Genomic DNA, 18,558 nt, shown 5'->3' with positions numbered 1-18,558 from the left:
CTCTGACGATGATAATGGGCCTTTTATCGTCCAAGTCTCACGGGAAGTGGAGGACCCATCCTCTGGAGCGTCATTACGGGCTATAAATTTCGGTCAATTCTTGCACAAACACAAAATTGGTTCAATTATCCACGACGGCGTCAAAAATATAGGCCGCAACAAAATTACTGTAGAGTTTACTTCTGCCCAAGCTGCCAACAACTTTCTGGTTAGTCCAGTTTTGAAGTTATGCAAATATAGAGCTATAATTCCCACATACAACATAACCAGAATGGGGCTGGTGAAAGGAGTTCCCGTGGACTGGTCGATGGACGAGCTTGTTGATTCGCTAGAGCTCCCGCCTGGCTGTGGTGAGGTTCTGAAATCAAGGCGACTGAACAGAAAATCTGTCACAGAGGGTGTCATCACTTGGGTGCCTACCCAATCTGTTGTCCTAACCTTCAGGGGGCAAATGCTTCCTGCTAAGGTATATTCATACCACACCTCACTGCCAGTTGAAACATATAAACTTCCAACAATACAGTGCCAGAACTGCTGCCGTTTTGGCCACATTAAAACAATCTGCAGATCTAAGCCCAGATGCTACAGATGTGCTCAGCCCCATACAGGTGACTCATGTTTGGTCATCAAGGAATTATCTACATGTTTACACTGCTCTGGTAGTCATTTTGCTACTGATAAAGACTGCCCAGAATTCTCCAGGCAGCAATCTATTAAAATGGTCATGTCTCAGAATAATAAATCTTACATTGAAGCATCATCTCAGTTTCCTCCTGTCCGCAGGTCCTATGCTGAGATAACAAAAGAAATGTTTACTCCTACTAATGTAACTTCCTCCAAAACCTCCTACCGGCAAACAGTTTTCCGCTCTCCTCGTCCCCGAGCTCCTCTAGCAAAGGGCTACGATAAAAAAGCTGTTCAGACTATTGTCGGTGATTACTCCTCATCCCTTCCTAATGGATGCGCTCTCAACAACAATGTTGAGAACCCTCCCTCCCAAGGTAAAATGCTTGAGTTTATCTCCGAATTTCTACTTAGTATTGTCGCTCCATGTAGTGAAATTCCCTTACCGCCCAACGTTGCCAAAAACTTAAGCCAACTTTTTAAACTACTCCAAAATGGGCCCAATAACCCTGCTACAGTGGAACTGTAAAAGTTTACGTCCCAAGAAACATGAGTTAACCTTCATAATCCCACCATTCTTCCTCCCAAAGTCCCCCGTCCTTTGAGTGTTAAATGTTTTTTAATGTTTGTTTTCAGTCCTTATTGTAGATTTTTATGTAAATATATAGTAAGTAATAAAATTAAAGTATAATGTACAAAAAATATCCGTGTAAGATATATATGCATGTGTTGTCTGTGTCCTTAGGTTAAAGAGCTAACTAGCTAATAACAACTATTTCTTGGTACAAATTCAAAATTAACTTTTCATTAGTTTCACCGATCAATCTCCTTCGTGCCTTCTTCATCTACAAGACATTGGCGAAATACCTTGTGCCCAGTTGGCGCAGACAAAAGCCATAAACAAGAATTGAATTGAATTGAAGACTCTGTACTCGATACTCACGATAAATCAATTCAAGTTTGTATCAGTACTGGATTGATATTATTATGTATTGTAAAGTGTTCGTTCGTTCAAAGTATTCCTTTAACTTCACAACCAATACGCGTAACTGGCTGTTGATTATACGTCCACTTTTCAACATGTTGAAACAGAGTTAGTACTATATAAAAACAAACACAAAAATTGAGTCAAATCACTATGTTTAAATTAATGTCCAAAATAGAAGAGCCATAGTCAACGTAAAAGTAAACAATATATATCAATATTGTTTACTTAAACGAGCGCACAGTCAACTTTACAAGATGAGGAACGAAAAACTGCGCAGTGCGCGCGGGGACGCTTCAGTCATGTGCCGCTTGGTCAGATACATCAACTCAGACTCATTATTTAGAACCCATTTTGAGAACCAAGCTCATTCGTTGCAGTAAAATAACTACACAATATATCATTTCGATATTCAGTAAAAAAAATGGTTACAGCTCTAGTATACAAAAAAAAAAGACTGAGAACGTAACTGTTTTCGGAACGTTTCGCAACAATTTTAAATTGCATGCTACTATGAAGTAAGCGCAAAAAGAATACTCGCGATATATTCTTTCGTATTATTTAACTTCCCAAAAAAATTTACGTATTTTTTAAAACACTGTATGTAATTGATTTTTATTTTTTTGTTTCTTTCAGTTTCGTTCCAAGTTACATTCTATGGTCTTGCACAAATGTCAAAACGGGCCTATTACATTTTTACGACTATAGTAATTTTACATTAGGTACTAGAAATATTTTGTATATTCTTTAGGTACTTACATAAAGTAAGCGTACTGAACTTTATGTTCGTGTGTGACAAATTAAAATCAAGAAATCTGACCAAGAAATTAATGAAAGCCTGACTATAATAATTATAGTATAAACCAGAATTATTCTGGTCGCTAAAATTTGAATGTTTTTTCGTTTTATAGGTTATAATAATGTCGAAAATATTGAATATTTTACTAAATTACAACAAAGTAGGGCCGCGAATATTTAGTTCTAAAATGTTAATCTGTCATAATTCGTTAAGAAATGCAAACCTTCATACACATTTACCGAACTGTGCAGTGAAAAAAACCACAACCGCTGCTGGAGGTGAGGCATGGGTTTTCCATATCTTAGTAATTCTGCCTTTCTTCTCCCTAGTTTGTAGTTATTTGAATGTTGTGGACAACTTGGCAATCTGGATCGACTCCTGCCTGACAGTAGCCTTTATTTGGTCCATCCATCTCATCAGTGATTTTCCACATGCTCTGATACCTTCTGCTGCAAGCTGTTCAATGCACAGATTAAGGATTAGTAAAAAATAATAATTTATGTTTAATAAATATTAATTTAAGTTATCTATTATAATGAAACAAAAGCCTTCCTAGGAAATTATAAAGCTGATACCTATTGTGATGAATATGCTAATGTTTGGTCTCTTTATTGAGTGAGATCTGAATATCATCATAATGCAATCCTTAACTATAGACAGCATGCTAGAAAAGTACGCAAACATACCTCAGGTGCTGAATAGCATGTGTATGTTTGATAACTAAAAGTTCTAATGATCATGATAGACAGTTTTATGTCACCAATCCAACTCATAAAATACTTCATTATAACATTATAAAAAAAATTTCAGGAGTGTTAGGCCTGGGCAAAGGCAAGAAAAAGCTCAGCAAGTTGGGATCCATGGAGAAGAAGCAGCTACCAGTTGAAACAGATCCTGAAAAACTGGTGAACTATGTATGTGGTTCAAATATTTACACAACTGGTGAAGATATTAAGGTAATTACAGAAGATTTATGATGTAAATGGTTTATGTATGTAGATTGAAAACTGATGCTCTTGTTTATCCTTATAACAACTTCAAGTTATGAGCCTATATATACCTTCTAGCAAAGAAAGAGTAACCAAGAGTTTCTTACTATATGAAGGAATGGTTCTGAGAGTGTAGGTTCAAGAAATATGTTACATAAAGGAATATTTCAATAATTTTTCAATAATCTACTGTTGGACTACAGGCATCTCTTAACTAGAGTGTTTGCCCATAATTGTATAGGCATCAAATTTATTGTTCCAATTCTCAGTTCAAATTCAATATTCAATTTCAAATTAGAGGAGAAGGAGAGGTGGCGACAACTATATTCCGATCTGCCATCACCACATGGCACAGAAATAGTGTCTTGTTGCATTCAAATTCATGTGTTAAGTAATTCATTTGTGAAAGTGATAATATCAATTTTTAACAATATGTAATTCCATTTTTTCTTCAGATAAAAGATGACAGTGAGTATCCTGATTGGCTCTGGACCCTGAACACAGGAAAGCCTCCACGCATTGAAGACCTAGACCCTAACACAAAGCAGTACTGGATCCGTGTGAGAGCTGCTGGCATGCGTAGGAACAACAAACTAAGATCTATGCGCAAGTTCTAGAAAGTTCTGCTAAACTTCTTATTCTAGACTTACATAATATGTTGAATATAAACACACAGCTAATTGCAGTCAGTAACTTCTCGTTGAATAATTTTCAAGTATGAAAATTTTACATAAAAGTAAAAGATATATACAGGTACAAAGTTGTATTGAATTATTGGGCAGAGATAAAATCAGGATAAAACCAGGATTCCCTATGCGGGAATTCTAATTACTGGTCACCTTGTCACCGGTTGCCTAGAAATGTACTAAAATAAACATACATATTAACTTGGTCAAGCAAAGCTGAATTTAGAAAAACTTTATATTATACTATTTCAAACAATATTCTTAGGTTTTATAAAAAGCTATTATAGAAATATGATATTATAATGTTAGGTAGTAGATTAAAAGTACATAACTTATTAAATTTTAGCAATAAAAACATTTGTTACAAGGTTACCTACATTTTATTTACACTTGCGACTTCTAAAAGAACAAAGCATGTTACAAATTTCACATAAAATATATCAAAAAACCGAAACAACATCAAATATTAATTGCAATACATTTTTATAAAAATTCACAATATTATTCTTTTGTAGTAAGATATTTCATGAGTAAAGTCATTTTGATTTTTTGTGCAAAACAAACAATCAGATTTAGTATTGGGGAAATTTTGTCCAGTCATTATTAATCGTCTGTGATACTATTCGGCTTTTCAGAGACAGTCCATTGTGTCTTCTTTGACGATCAAGGGTGGCGCGTAGTCGCCGTGTTTTGTGCCGAACGAGTATGAATACGGGTTCTGTAAATAGAATATACATGAAAAAAACTATTATATCATCATTATCTAAGTACAACCCTATCCAAACCATATTATACTAACCTACAATTAGAATGGTCAAGTTAATTTATTATCTACTGCATCTTATCATCTATTGTTCTAATGTTAGGTTAGGCCTATAGATTCAATCTGATGCTTGGTAGCGAGCAGGGCAATGGTTTTGATGGAGGCCTCAGAGAGGGAGACAGAGCAGACGGCTAATACTCTTCCCCTCCGCAGAAGGAGAACTAGACGACTTAACTGGTGGCAGTAGACGCAGATACAGAATTAAGAACACATAGAACCCTCATTGTGTCAAAAACAACTAAAACGCCGCGCGAACTTTTTAGTGGGTATTCTGGCTGATGCTTTATCAGCCTGCAAGTCCTACATATCCTTCTGCTCCATTGGAACTGAGCATCCTCCAGAAGGGAAGTGCATTACCCTCCTGTCCTGATTTCGATTCCCGAGCCGGGGCTAGTTTAAAATTAAATTAAATTTTTCGACCTTCCTTCCTGTGGTGGTGAGCGCTGTAGAATAAAGTCCATTTGGGAATTGAATTTGAATTAACTCTTGTTAGGGACAAAAACTTGCCACCAAACGATTTAGTTATTCCGGACGATAGAGTGGAGTTATCGTTTTAATATAACTGCCATACCCCTAACAGGTTAGTCCGCTACCGTCGTAGACTGCATTATTAATTAACACCAGCACAGCTATGACATATTTTTCTCCCCGGGGAAAAGAGAAAATCTTCTCTCACAGTTTTATAAACATTCCGAGCATTGGCGGACGTGTGGAAATAATATAAAGTGTAATAATAAACAAGGGAAATTTTTTTCTATTTCCTGTAGTAAAATTTTATCCCTTGTCAGGCAATATAATTTTTGTCTCACGCTTATACAAGCCATGCAGCATGACTAGCATGGCTAAAAGAAAATTATCTCCCCGTGGCAAGGTTAAAGATTTATCTTCTCCCACAGCTTTATCAACATTGAGAGCATTGGCGCACAAGTGGAAATAATATTAATGTAATAATAAACGGGGGTAAACTTCTCCTATTCCACGTACCCGTGCTTTAGCAGGTGGACACTTTAATTATATCCCGTCAGGGGACATAATCGGGGGATATAATTATTGTCTCTTGCCTGTGCTAGCCCTGCAGCAGAGATTGCAGTCAAGGGCTAACTTGTACCTAGCGGAATAAAAAAATGGAGAGAATAGGCATAATGACTAATTTGCCCCATGTTGTATTCCACCCTATGTTTTTCTGAAGTATCTACTTTATACAAAACTTATCCTATTTTTGCAGAAAATAAGATTTTTCGTTATACAACATTTTAGCGATTCTTTGTTAATGTCATCAAGCCTATTCATTGAGAGTGAGCAGGTAGCTAGACCTTTTTAATGTTGTATAGATTCGGTGGATAAGTAGCGGGGCCCGGCGTCTTAGTCGGCTTACCCGCGCCTTCAGCTCGTGCCCCTAGACTGTAGTGTGGTGATCTGGAGAAAGATAACATTGAAAAGTAAAATTTAGCAAGCTTATAGACCCTTACAAATAAACGAGGAATAACTTCGGAATTGGTTAGTCAGTGTTTGGTCACGCTCTGACATTTGAATGGTGCGCTCAGTTGAAGTATAGGTAAATAAAAAAAAAAAAAAAAAAAAATCGTTTATTTCGTTTCTTACATTGTAAATGATACATGTTGTAAAGACCTCCTAGTAAGCATCAAAATACCTGTGTCAGGAGGCCTTACTCTTCCATAGCAAAAACAAGATAAAATTAAAATAAAACGATTGAGTAGTGTGTCTTGGTGTGTATGGTGTGTTTATGTTTGTGTGTGTGTGCGCGTGTGAGTGTGTGTTTGTGTGTGAGTGTGTGTACATGTTATTAAGTGCGTCTATATCCATTACATTTTAAATAGAAATAAACTGAAGAAGCACCTCAGTTTCTCATAGGTTAGTGTCTTCAGCCAGGCTGTCAATGTTTTGTTACATTCAAAAAACGTTTTTTGGTATATAGCTAATTCTTTGTTTATTTTATTGTAAAGAGTGGTGGCTTGCGTGATGTATTGTCGACGAGCAAAAGCAGTCCTTGTTCTATGACTGAGTAAAACATTGCATATTCTTCTATTCCCACTTAGTCGACTAGTATCAAACTTTGTTGTTTTATGCATTTTCAAAATAGAGTTTAAGATATACAATTTTCTGACAGTTAATAGGTCACAAAGCTTATAAAGATTATCAGTGGAGAAATGATAACGCTTAAAATACATGGTTTTAAGTAAGGCACGCTGGGCCCTTTCTACATTTAAAAACTTTACTTTAGTAGCACCACCCCAAACGGGGATGCAATAGGTTATAATAGATTGAGCTAAAGCAAGGTAAATTGTCTTAAGTATGTTAGTTGATGCAACATGCCTTAATTTCTTAAAAATCCAAATAAGTTTTCTAATACGCGTACTTACTAAATCAATATGATTATGCCATGAGAGTCGCTGATCTAAAACTATACCCAAATATTTAGCTTTTTCCACTTTTTGGATAACCGAACAACTGCAATCGCAATCACCGCTACAACTGTATTTATGAATTTTGACAGAGAAGCTAATATTAGGTTCTGTCCTTTTGGTTAAAGAATAGCACATATAATTTGTTTTCTGAGTATTAATTGTTAGCAAATTATTATTCAACCAAAGAGTAATACGCGACATTCCTAATTCCGAATCCCGTCGTACAGATTCCCAGTCATTGCCAGTGAATACGACTGCTGTGTCATCGGCGTATGAAAAAATACGGGCTCCACTTTTCTCCAATTCACACAGATCGTTTATGTATATTAGAAACAAAGTAGGGCCAAGTATAACAAAACGTTCTTTATTAAAACGCTACATGTATCCATTTCCTACGTTCCGTGATCTATAAATTTATTATTTAGCAACCTAGATATAGTTAAAAAAATATACATAATTGTATGGATATTTTGACATGTATGCCGCTTTTCATTCATCATTCAGCTACTTAGTGAAGTAGTGAAGTTAACGTACAGAAAATATTTTTTAAAGTAGTTAAATGCACATAGAAGATACATTAATGAAAAAGTGGAAACTAACTTGGTTTTGTATACATCAGCGTCCCTTTGGAAGTAGACCGCCGGTCCAGGCGACTTAGCTTTGAGATTGAAGCCCACTCGTGCTCCCATGGTATAGGCGGGTGTTCCAGGGCCAAGTCTAAGTGCATAGGCGTTGGGCGCGGGACCTGGTCTCTTCAACCCGAATCCAAGGCGGGCGCCCATTGAATATTGTGGTGCACGGGGCTCGCGAGTTTGTGGACAGCGTTCTGGCGCGTGGGCTCCAGGACCAGGCGTGCGAAGTATGCCTCGAGTTGGGAATCTATTATCATATAATAACCGTTTAATTTGTTAAAACCCGTTTAAATCTGGCAGTAACATTGACCTCTAATAAACCACTGGACGGCTGCAGGCATTTTTTTTGTCTCACATTAAATGACGCCATTTTCCTCCGGTGCTGTAAGGAACTAAAATAAAAATAACTTTAAAGCACTTTTAGTATTTAGCTAGTTCCAGGTACTTACTGTTATTAGTAAAGAATGGGTACATTCTAGTTTTTGGAATTAAATAAATAAATAAATATACTACGACAATACACACATCGCCATCTAGTCCCGTAGTAATCGTAGCTTGTGTTATGGGTTCTAAGATAACTGATGAATAATTTTTATGAATAAAATACATAAATACTTATAATATATAGATATACACCCAGACACTGAAAAACATTCATGTTCATCACACAAATATTGTCCAGTTGTGGGAATCGAACCCACGGCCTTGGCCTCCCAAAGCAAGCTCGCTGCCCACTGCGCCAATCGGCCGTCTATGTGAATTCTATGTGAAATAACAAATAAACCGAAATAGATTTAATGATTTTTCTATTCATTTGTAATTTTAAATTAAAAAACCAATAATAAAAAAAATGAAACACTAGTCGTAGGTAAATATCGAAAATATTTAACATAATAACATTGTGAAGTGAAAAATTTGTTTGAGATTGGCACATCCACCTTTGTTTCTTTAGACTGATATTTTTGGGATATACCATAAATAGCTACATACCGTGCACCAAAACTCCATGCTGGTGAAGTCATCAAACCTTCGCGCGTGATTCTATCTATCCGGTACGCTGGTCCGGGGCTCAACCGCTTTAACCGAAAGCCGGCGTGTGTACCGAATGAAAACATTGGGTTGCGGTAACGCGACGGGTCGTGTAGGTTAAAGCCGACAGTTGTTGGGAGTCTATAGGCTCCCGGGCCGGGCCCTGATTTCAAACAATTAAGTAGGTCCTGAATTGTAAGTTATTATTACTTAGGAGAAACAAATTCAATAACATGTAACGTACTGCTTAATTACACGATAAGGTAATTTATTTATTTATTCATAAGACAAACCAGCAATTCATAGTAAATACATTCATAAAAAAAAAATATGAGTAAGAATTAGTTAATTAATTAATTAACAACTAGTACCGCTCGAAGAAAAGGTCGAACTTTCTAAACACATGTACCTAGAACCCTGTGTAAAACGGCATCTTGAATGTATATAAAACTTTAATCGTTGACGGTTTGTCCTAAACCTATGTCATTTCATCCCGCTATTTTCGTAACAAAGCTACAATCTCAAATAACAAACTGCGATGTCGATAGCATAACATTTTGATCCGCTTGCTTTATTCAGGATATGGTATATCGATGTAACTACTAAAGTTCATTCATATCCATTCAGCCATTAAAACGTTACCGAATGAATGAATACACTTTTATTGTACACCACATAAACATACAGAAAAACTGTAAATAGAAATTTAACACAGAGTATACAATTTGACGGCCTTATTGCTACATAGCGATCTGTTCCACCCAACTAATGGCGTAAAACACAGTTCAAGAACATATAACCATACATAATTTCGCATGTATACCTACTATACTTATATATAATCAACTACTGAGTAAAAAACCTAAAAAAAAATAACCTCCAAAAAAAATTTCGCTATTCGGAATTATTAGAGTATATTTCGGTTTTTTTTGAAAGTATATTCAATTAACTTCTATGTTTTCTATTACATCTGGCAAATACTTCGATCAGATTATTGGATGGAACTGATGGAAGCTGAAGTAACCTACTGTCCCACGAATAGGCAAAGACTTCTGTACCGCTGTTCTATTTGTGCTGATTAACAATAATAACTTACCCAGGGGTTTTTTGCATGCCATTATAATTTGGAAGAAAGACCATAAGAGTATGAAACACAAAAATTTCGTTAATTTGAATTAAGCATATTGTTCACATTCCTCAGCCTGTTTGTTGTAAATTTGATGTGTACTGTCATCGAACATGCATTTTTGAAACATGTTAGCTACTGGCCACTATTAAATAGGATATAAACCTCATACAGGTGATATTACGCTACACATTACTGCACCTCTACTGTCCCTTTATCGATACCGATAAAGGACTTTGAAGCACTCCGTTTTTGTTCTTTTTGCCGATTTGTGTGGCACTTAAATCTTAAACTTCGGGCGTGCCTAGAGCCGCTAAGTGCGTTTTTCATTCCGCGATGTCTCATAGAAAAAGATGGGTATTGATTTTATATAGCTGTCATACTGCTGGCTATACTATTCTGGATATTCAGAATATTTTTAAAAATATTGAGAGTCAAAGGCTCGTACCAGTGTCGTGCACAAAGAAGGAATGGCCATAAAATGGAAAATACCTCCTATATGTATTATACAAACATTTTAGCGCACGCAGTGCTTTTGCGCATTTAGGTACACCGCGTCACACTGAAATACACATTTTAAATACTTACCTAGGTTTTTATTACAAGAGTCAGAAAATAAATTTGAAATCAAAGACAGACACTTCAGTTTTATTTCCTTTATACATATAGGTACGATCTTGGCATATCTAACGTCGGAACAAGTTATCAGAGAACGAAAACCTCAGGAAAAAATACTGTATAACTATTTCGTCTTTATGCCACGGTTATAAATAAGACCTCTAGAATATAGATAACGATAGCTTCTACACAATAATAACTTCCCTAGCAAGGTACTTTGTAATGTGAACTCTCCGGTAAGGACTTAACCTTAACCATGAGTTGTATGATTGTATCCTTAGAATAAGATCAACTCTCAATGATTTTTCGATATCTATCTGTAAAAAGTCAGAGTAAAATGCACCTTATTCTCTTTGATTACTGACAAACTTATTGCATACATTATATAAGAATGGTTGATTTAACTAGGAGTCGGGGGCTGCCATTATGGCGGACATTTGGTGTTGCGTTGCTTTGCCGGTGGCTGTGCAGTGATCCCAAGCGGCGTTAGCTCGTCAGATTCTTCGTCACTTTCTTCTTCAGGTGTGATGCATGTTCCCCACTATCGATAACATAAATTTTAGTTTCCTTAATGATTTATTATTACGTGATTTATTAAAGTAAACGCTGAACAGAATACAAAGTCACCAACAAAAGAGCGAGCGAGTATTTACATGGTATGTATTTTTCCAAAAGAACGTTTATGTAGTTAAAAAAGTAGTAATAGTACTTTTTAAACTCTTTAACAAATTTTAGTGACTTGAAGTCGCATTAACACGTGTATGTGTGTTCGTATGACATGTATTGTGTGTAAATTATTGTAATAATATTGTCTAGGACTATAGAATTAGCGCTGCTTCCCTAGTTATGTGTGAGCACATTTTAAAATGTTATGGGTACACAGACAGTCGTCAGAAATGAAAAAAATACAGTTTTGGCTTCAGTATCGATTAAAGAGGGCCCATTAAAAACAATTTCACAAAATGTCCGCGGACGATCTGGCCCAAAAAAAAACTCTAACAGAACTGGACATGCCCATGGTTCCACTTCACGTTGTATGGCTTATTGGTATCTGGTTTAATAAGATGGTATCTGAGTTTGGATTTACTACCTATTTAGAGGCTGGTTCGTTACCTTTTCTGATAGCGGATATTCAGATAGTACTCGGTAGAGGTAGACAGCGTATAAAATATTCGCGACGCCTAGGAATCGGAGCGCCGTCTCAAATCCCGCGCACCACGATATTATACCTCCCAACACTGGACCTGCGGGTTGGCAATAATATTATGATATTTGTTTGAAACTATTGCATTGAGATTTACATAGACCAGATTGAATTGTGTAGCAAACCGACTTTTTTACTAACATAGGTGCAATATAAGCAAACGAAATGCACATATCTTCCAAATGTCATCCAAAAAACACTTTCTATGCACGATACACTCCGACGAAGTAGCATTCTGATGAGAGACGAACTCACATAACAATACCTTTGCCCCACCTGCTCCTTATTCAGTAACTTTATTGGCAGTTGCTAACCGTTGGTACTTAATATAAAAGGTTGGCGATCGACTTTGTTGGAGTGTAAAATTTTGCTGCGTGTTACTCTGCGAACCCCGAATTACCAGTATACAACAAACCTGCCGATCTCTTGCTCTGAAAAAAAACTAAATCAAATATAAGTATTTGATTTTTAGGGAAGCTTTGATTTCTCCGGGATAAAAGTATGCGGTTAGTAAGTGTGAGTAAGTAAGTGTGCATTATTATCTATCTCTGTGCTTAATTGCAGCCAGATCCATTCTAGCGTGATGGAGTACCAAACATTCCTCCAAACTTTCGCATTTATAAATGAGTACGTCAGTATAATTATAAGTTACTACTAGTAATTTGGAAGAACTGTGTTGGCCTAAATAGCGCATCGGTGAGTTTTGTTTGTTTCTATTGCATTCAAGTGGTAGGGCGGTTGGTGCAATTATTTTAATTTAAAAAAAAACAACGAAATCACAGTTTCCCAGACCGATTTTGTCATAGTGGTCAGTCACCAGATATTTTCATTACTCAGAGAGTATAGTGCACAAAATTGTGTGCGTAACCACTCTATTCTTGAACTGGAACGGCAGCTCCAACACGAAAAGCATCAGGCGCCGTTCGTCTGGGGCACCGTTCGTCTGGAGCTTTACGTGCTCTCCACGGTACGTGGGTGAGGCACCGCCAACTTCCAAACTCCTGGCTGGTACTGAGAATTTCTTGGTAGAATAACCCAATATTGAATGACCCGACCCGGGGATTGAACCGATCGATCATGATCTGCATTCGAACATGCGAACCACTAGACTAACGGGCAGTTGGAAGTAATAAACAGTAGCTTACCAATTGCATACGCCGCACTGGAAGCGGCTTGGAGTAAAGCGGCGCGGTGCGGTAGAGCGCGCGATCTTTTTGCCAGCAATGCGGGAACCAGTGCCGCATCCGCCGCGCCTAGGCCTCCGCCTAATGCTGCTTGCGGGAACATCAACCAGCCCACCTACGTGCAGGAGGTAATTATTCTTTACCTACATTCCAACACCGTAATCCAACAACTGGTCATAAAACTTAAACGTAAAGATCTAAGCGGTGATAACCAAGTGGGCAAGGCTTGGACTGACCGATGAACATGCTTTAACGGCGAACGAAAACTATGTGAGGAAACTTTGCCTGAGAGTTCTCCATAACGATCTTAAAGGTTTGTGAAGTCTACCAATCCAAACTTGACCAGCATGGAGGACCATGCCATAAATCTTTCTCATTCTGAGAGGGGACCGTGCCTTTTAGTGGGCCGGTAATGGGTTGATCATGGTGATGTCTAAATATTGTGGACCTGACCCTGCCTGGGCAACGCTGAGCAACTTAGCATTAGTAACCCGTCATAATTCATTAACTGTCTTATCGCTTATCTCGGAACAATCAAAGATAAGAACCTGTTAATCTATACTCAGTTTTTACCCAGTAGGCTCCAAAACCACAAGACCCTAACCATTAACCATTTAAGCATTTTTTTTCTAAAAGAAAGCTAAATTATCACGAAGTAACATATGCTATAACTATTTTTTTAAACAAACCCCGGGAGAACTGGATGCGACTTGTAAAATACTGTAGGTAAGTAACGTGAATGAAGTCGCGGGCAAAAGCTTGAACAGGTATACAAACCGAAGGAGCGTGCGGTACAATCAGCGCTGAGCAGCCGACACAAAGCACAGCAGCGATGGCAACGCGTTCCGGCCCCAAGCGCTGTGCAGGCGAACCCAGCCCGCTCGCAGCCACAAGGTAACCCGCGCTGTCCGGCAAGAACACTGCCCCTAAGGCCCAACGCTGCACGAACCAATGGATCATTAAACTGGTCAGTAGCCTTAGTAGAAAATTTGCTTACTCGCAATAGAGGACTCGTTTTCGAGGATGAAAATACTTGAACATCAGAGTAAAATGGGGCATATATATACCGTTTTAAAGGTCAATTTTTTAGCAAAACATTTTAAAAATAAATATCTGTTTTATGGACTTTGCAACTTTAAAACGAGGATAGTAAGTTTTATATTTATTTAATCACGTTTAGTAAAGAAAGGTTACCTCGGGATGAAATTTGTGCATGATCCAGAGAGGCAAGCACGGTTCGAGAGCTGCCATCACACACGTAGTAAGTAGAACGGCACCAGCGCAAGCACCTGTTGCACCTCGACGTGCTTCTGCCCACATGACCTTCGTGCCGACACCGGCATCGCTGCATTCGTTCGTACCCTTAAAAACATCTCTGATGCTCGACAACGAGAAACCATTATGTTGGTAATGAATTACTCAGCAATATCATAATAGTACTTAGGTTATTAATGTTCTGTAACAAGAGACATCGTAAACTCACCGTATTGTATTCCTCTTTACTCAGGAAGATGTACTGCATTACTAAAACGATAAATGTGAATAACATGTGGCATGTCACCGTTTTTGAAAACTCACATAAATATTTCCATAATATCCTAATATTACCAAGGTTAATCAACAATGCAGTCGCGATAAGTTGGAACGGTGCAGCCGGGCTCCATAGCTTGTATGCTGCACCACCAAATGGGTATCCAACCAAAACTCCTGCAAATAACAATAAAAATAACAGTTCTATGATCACTCAATTTTAATGTTAATTTCCACGTTTTAATAGTAGGAATTTATAAAAGGTGAGATTTGGAAGTAAATTCATGTAACCAGTTTTAAAACACGTCGTCATATGTGAAACAGATATAGCCACATTTGAGGGAAATCGAGAATTCAAATTCTCAACAAAAAGTTTTTTGCAAGCGGTCCTGGTATATGAGAACCAGTAAAAAACTTAGCGTCGTTTTATTGTTTTAAGGTCCATCGTTTCTTAAACTGGCACTTTTGATCGACATAATTGTTGTTTGATAGAAGGTAATTTATTTTCCCCTTGGATAAGCTATGTGTTTGGCTAGTGCAGTTTGACTAAAATGCTAAAGATGGAATCGGCCTGGCACTTGTTAAATTTTTCTAGAACTTTACCAAGTGCAACAGCTCCAAGCAGCGCCGCGAGTGCTCGGTGACGGCGATGAGGTGGAAGAGCTCGTGCAACCAGAGCGAGCCCTGCCACACCACCTAGAGCCGCCCCAGCTCCTTGTGATGCTCGCCCAATTCCAGCGCATACGGCACCACCTCGACCCGCGCAGCAACCAAATACTGCAAACGTATAAATAGATTTACCTTTTAATTTAGAATTTCACGGTGACGAACGAGCATGCAAATGTTTACCACACTGATGAGCTGATTAATATTTATCTGCGGGACATGGTTCTTCCATATTTAGATTACGTATTGGTTAGGTTATATTTTAAACATAAACGTTATACAATGTATTCGCAGGTCAGGTATCTAAGGTATGATTACAATCCATATTTTATTTTAATTGAGACATTTTTGTTGCGAACGCCAACATTCCGATTTTTGGTCTCAATTGTGGTCTCACGGCTTGCGAATGTCAGAAAGAAAAATGTGACCCAATTAAATGTAAACGCAGTTTTACGAAACAATAAGTAGCTGTATGTTTGTGTATATAATAATTATATTATACCCACTGATGACACTACTGATCTAGTTGTTGGACTAGTTACCAACTATGAAGGTTAATGAGTTCACTGAGGCCTTGGAAATCCTAGGCGCAGGTTGATTTATGCAGGCCAGAGGGTTTTGGGAATTTAGAGTGTAGTGTTGGAAGAAGGCTACTTATAAGAATTTTAACCAACTGCGGTGGAAAAATTTGCTTGACCAAGCCAAGCCCCGTCCAAGCTTGTAGAGCTTTGATGATATACACACTGATAGCAAAGAGGTATAAGCGAAGATTAAGAAATAACATTTTCAAATAGCAAAACATGAAATTGAAAGATTTAGCTTTAAAAGGAACCCCGGTACATCGCCTATTATTCAACTTATAACTTACCTGAGGAAAATTACCTAAAGAACGAAGAAGAAGAAAATAATCAAACCGAGAGCAGCAGTAGCTAGCAATGCTGTGGCCAGCCGCAATCCAGTGGCTGGGCCGCGGCAGGCTGTTAGGGTGGCGGCGGCAGGAGTCACGATGAGCTGTGTGGCCGCCTTTGCACCCAGCACCGCGCCCACTATTGCCTGTGATGTCCCTACGCCTCTCCCTGAATGGGTAGCCAAGAGAAAATCTTGATTGAATATTAAATTCACATAAGAATGAAAACATGGAAAACACGAAACTTTACAACATGTAGGTATTCAAGAGAAATAAAGATATTTGTTCCAGATGAATTTCGGCAAAAACACAAAGCTATATTATTACCAGAATCTTGGTGAGTGATCTGATGCACAGTGGTGTTCAGAAGCTTGGCAAGCGGTGCGCCGTGCTCCGTCCACAGCGCCAACGACTCTCCTTGCACCCAATCCGGGATTATGGGCACTGTCAATGGTTGCATCGAAACTTTTAGTAAGTACAATTCTGTTAAATTATACTTAGATACTGATTCTTCTTCATCTCTGTCCAGAACAACATTATTGTTATTTGGTTTCTTAATTCCTTTTCTAATTGACGCTTAGAATATTTATTTAAATTAAACAAAAAAACATAGAAGACCGGTGCTTTAAGCACTAGGCTACCGCCGTTTCATAGTTATTTGATAGAAATAGGACTATAACAAACCACTAACCAAGGACAGTCAAAAGAACATTGTCCAGAAAAAATGTCAGGTAGACCAAGGCAAAGGCAACTAGTCCCGAAGTCTGCGTGTATTCCTGCATCCTTAGGCACTCGATGCGTTGAGGGTTGGGAAACGACTGCGGGGACGCGAAACTGTTCCATCCATAGTCCCATCTGTGTCCCTGTGTCGCGTGTGTCTCGACGATAAGAACCAATTTGTTTTCAATCAGTGCTCGTTCGCGCGTGTGCGCCGCTTTATTACAATTTAACGCCATCGGATGCGACTTACAAGATAACTGGGGAAATTGATGGATTGATGGATTTTACTTTTAAACCAATTTCAATAAACCTGACGATGTTCTGGTGCAATTGTGTGCTGTCGCTTAGTTCTATGGGTATTAGATTCCATTTCCAGTAATATAACTTGCTTTTGGGTTTCTAAAAGGCACAAACAATAATATTAAATTAATCTTATGCATTGTGTCTTCATACTTAATACCCTAGCCTATACCAAAGAGGATTTAGCTAAACCATATGTCTTACACTGTAGTATCAGACCCTTTCTGAGTCAGAAACTTTTTATTGGCACGACACAGACTTAAACTATTAATAATTAATTGGTATGAAATTTTAAGTTACTCCGTATTTAAATCTGTTTGTGTTCTGTAGTAAATAAACAAATCCAATTCTATTCTATTTTATCTTTATCTTCTTTACATATTATAAAACAAAGTCCCACGCCGCGTCTGTCTGTCTGACTGTTTGGGCGCGAAAAACTGAAAAACTACCGAACGGATTTTCATACGGTTACGCCGCGATAATGATTTATGATACATAAAAATAATCAACTACATTTTAATGTTATCATTATTATCTACAAAGAAGTCCGCGAGGCTTTATGTCTAACTATTATGCTCAAGTCACAATAACCGTTTTTGTTTTAATTTGTCAATGAAAAAACGGGTACAATTAAAATATGGTGACATTACTATCATAATATTAATCCTTATCCAAATAAATAGTTTTATAATTAAGATTGACTACGTACTTGCAATTTTTTGTTTAAATTATTCAAATTGGACCTATATATATATTAATTAAAAGTTAGGTCGGGTATAGAAATGCTATAAGCAAGGAAAATGCCATTTGTCTATTGCGGATTCAATATTTACTAAAACCGATCTAAAAAGCAATATTTTCATTTCTTACCTTATTATGATTTAACGGAGAAGCGTCTGCTACTACCATTACTACATGTCTGCTACTAATACATTCTACTATATGTCTACTAACGTCTACTACGATCAACAACCAGTCCGCGCAAATTCTCTTTAAGGCCTTTAGTTCAGCAGTAGACTGATAAAAGCTATTGATTAGTTTACATATTATTATTTTGCCCATTTTAATGAAATAATCATAAGGAATTATAGACTTACGAATACATCGTTACAATTTTGTATTTATATTAAAGGGATAAAATTAAATAATTGTCACGATATAGTATAATCTATGAATATTTAAGAACAATATATATAACTGGAATGTTTGATTAAAATAACTGAGCTACGCTACGCCTGGCAAATGTGTAATATCAAAACTAATTTGTATTGAAAATACGCCTTCAAAGAGCTGTTTAATAGGTAAGTAAA

At 37.4% G+C, this 18,558-nt stretch overlaps 3 protein-coding genes across 6 annotated transcripts; 1 reads left to right on the top strand and 2 right to left on the bottom strand.

Annotated features, from left to right (window-relative positions):
* Positions 1–2,320: 2,320 nt before the first annotated feature.
* On the top strand, positions 2,321–4,455 carry LOC120626934 (39S ribosomal protein L54, mitochondrial). The gene is made up of 3 exons (XM_039894748.1): positions 2,321–2,686; positions 3,219–3,364; positions 3,853–4,455. Exons 1-3 carry the CDS (start codon positions 2,530–2,532, stop codon positions 4,012–4,014), a joined length of 465 nt encoding a protein of 154 aa, XP_039750682.1. The 5' UTR covers positions 2,321–2,529; the 3' UTR covers positions 4,015–4,455.
* LOC120626925 (outer dense fiber protein 3-like) lies at positions 4,452–10,317 on the bottom strand. Its single transcript, XM_039894736.1, has 5 exons — positions 10,090–10,317; positions 8,955–9,156; positions 7,933–8,211; positions 6,220–6,322; positions 4,452–4,801 (listed from the first exon to the last, which is right to left on the bottom strand). Exons 1-5 carry the CDS (start codon positions 10,109–10,111, stop codon positions 4,715–4,717), a joined length of 693 nt encoding a protein of 230 aa, XP_039750670.1. The 5' UTR covers positions 10,112–10,317; the 3' UTR covers positions 4,452–4,714.
* Positions 10,318–10,746: 429 nt separating this feature from the next.
* On the bottom strand, positions 10,747–18,363 carry LOC120626895 (chromaffin granule amine transporter-like). 4 transcript variants are annotated; one of them, XM_039894701.1, is made up of 11 exons: positions 18,346–18,363; positions 16,920–17,347; positions 16,556–16,672; positions 16,236–16,397; positions 15,259–15,432; positions 14,609–14,832; positions 14,320–14,487; positions 13,903–14,064; positions 13,087–13,240; positions 11,851–11,981; positions 10,747–11,278 (listed from the first exon to the last, which is right to left on the bottom strand). In XM_039894701.1, exons 2-11 carry the CDS (start codon positions 17,182–17,184, stop codon positions 11,162–11,164), a joined length of 1,674 nt encoding a protein of 557 aa, XP_039750635.1. In that variant the 5' UTR covers positions 17,185–17,347; positions 18,346–18,363; the 3' UTR covers positions 10,747–11,161. The 4 variants fall into 4 exon arrangements, with proteins under 4 accessions (XP_039750635.1, XP_039750627.1, XP_039750619.1 ...); XM_039894693.1 differs by having other exon boundaries at positions 18,119–18,360; XM_039894685.1 differs by lacking the exon at positions 18,346–18,363 and adding an exon at positions 17,453–17,618.
* Between the last annotated feature and the right edge of the window lie 195 nt (positions 18,364–18,558).

This window comes from Pararge aegeria, chromosome 1, assembly GCF_905163445.1.
Source record: "Pararge aegeria chromosome 1, ilParAegt1.1, whole genome shotgun sequence".
Classification (NCBI taxonomy): Eukaryota; Metazoa; Arthropoda; class Insecta; order Lepidoptera; family Nymphalidae; genus Pararge; species Pararge aegeria.
This window is presented reverse-complemented; position numbering and strand designations above follow the sequence as displayed.

What these genes read in the sequence shown, in the direction of transcription:
- LOC120626925 (XM_039894736.1), bottom strand. Translation starts at nt 10,111, where the DNA reads ATGGCATGCAAAAAACCCCTGG. An exon ending in GCATGGAGTTTTGGTGCACG is followed by an intron (nt 8,212 to 8,954) that starts GTATGTAGCTAT and finishes ATATGATAATAG; the next exon opens with ATTCCCAACTCGAGGCATAC. An exon ending in ATCTATACAACATTAAAAAG is followed by an intron (nt 4,802 to 6,219) that starts GTCTAGCTACCT and finishes TTCTATTTACAG; the next exon opens with AACCCGTATTCATACTCGTT.
- LOC120626934 (XM_039894748.1), top strand. Translation starts at nt 2,530, where the DNA reads ATGTCGAAAATATTGAATATTTTACTAAATTACAACAAAGTAGGGCCG. An exon ending in AACCACAACCGCTGCTGGAG is followed by an intron (nt 2,687 to 3,218) that starts GTGAGGCATGGG and finishes AAAAAATTTCAG; the next exon opens with GAGTGTTAGGCCTGGGCAAA. An exon ending in CAACTGGTGAAGATATTAAG is followed by an intron (nt 3,365 to 3,852) that starts GTAATTACAGAA and finishes TTTTTTCTTCAG; the next exon opens with ATAAAAGATGACAGTGAGTA.
- LOC120626895 (XM_039894701.1), bottom strand. Translation starts at nt 17,184, where the DNA reads ATGGCGTTAAATTGTAATAAAGCGGCGCACACGCGCGAACGAGCACTG. An exon ending in TGCACAAATTTCATCCCGAG is followed by an intron (nt 14,065 to 14,319) that starts GTAACCTTTCTT and finishes TGGTTCGTGCAG; the next exon opens with CGTTGGGCCTTAGGGGCAGT. An exon ending in AATATCCGCTATCAGAAAAG is followed by an intron (nt 11,279 to 11,850) that starts GTAACGAACCAG and finishes TGTTATCGATAG; the next exon opens with TGGGGAACATGCATCACACC.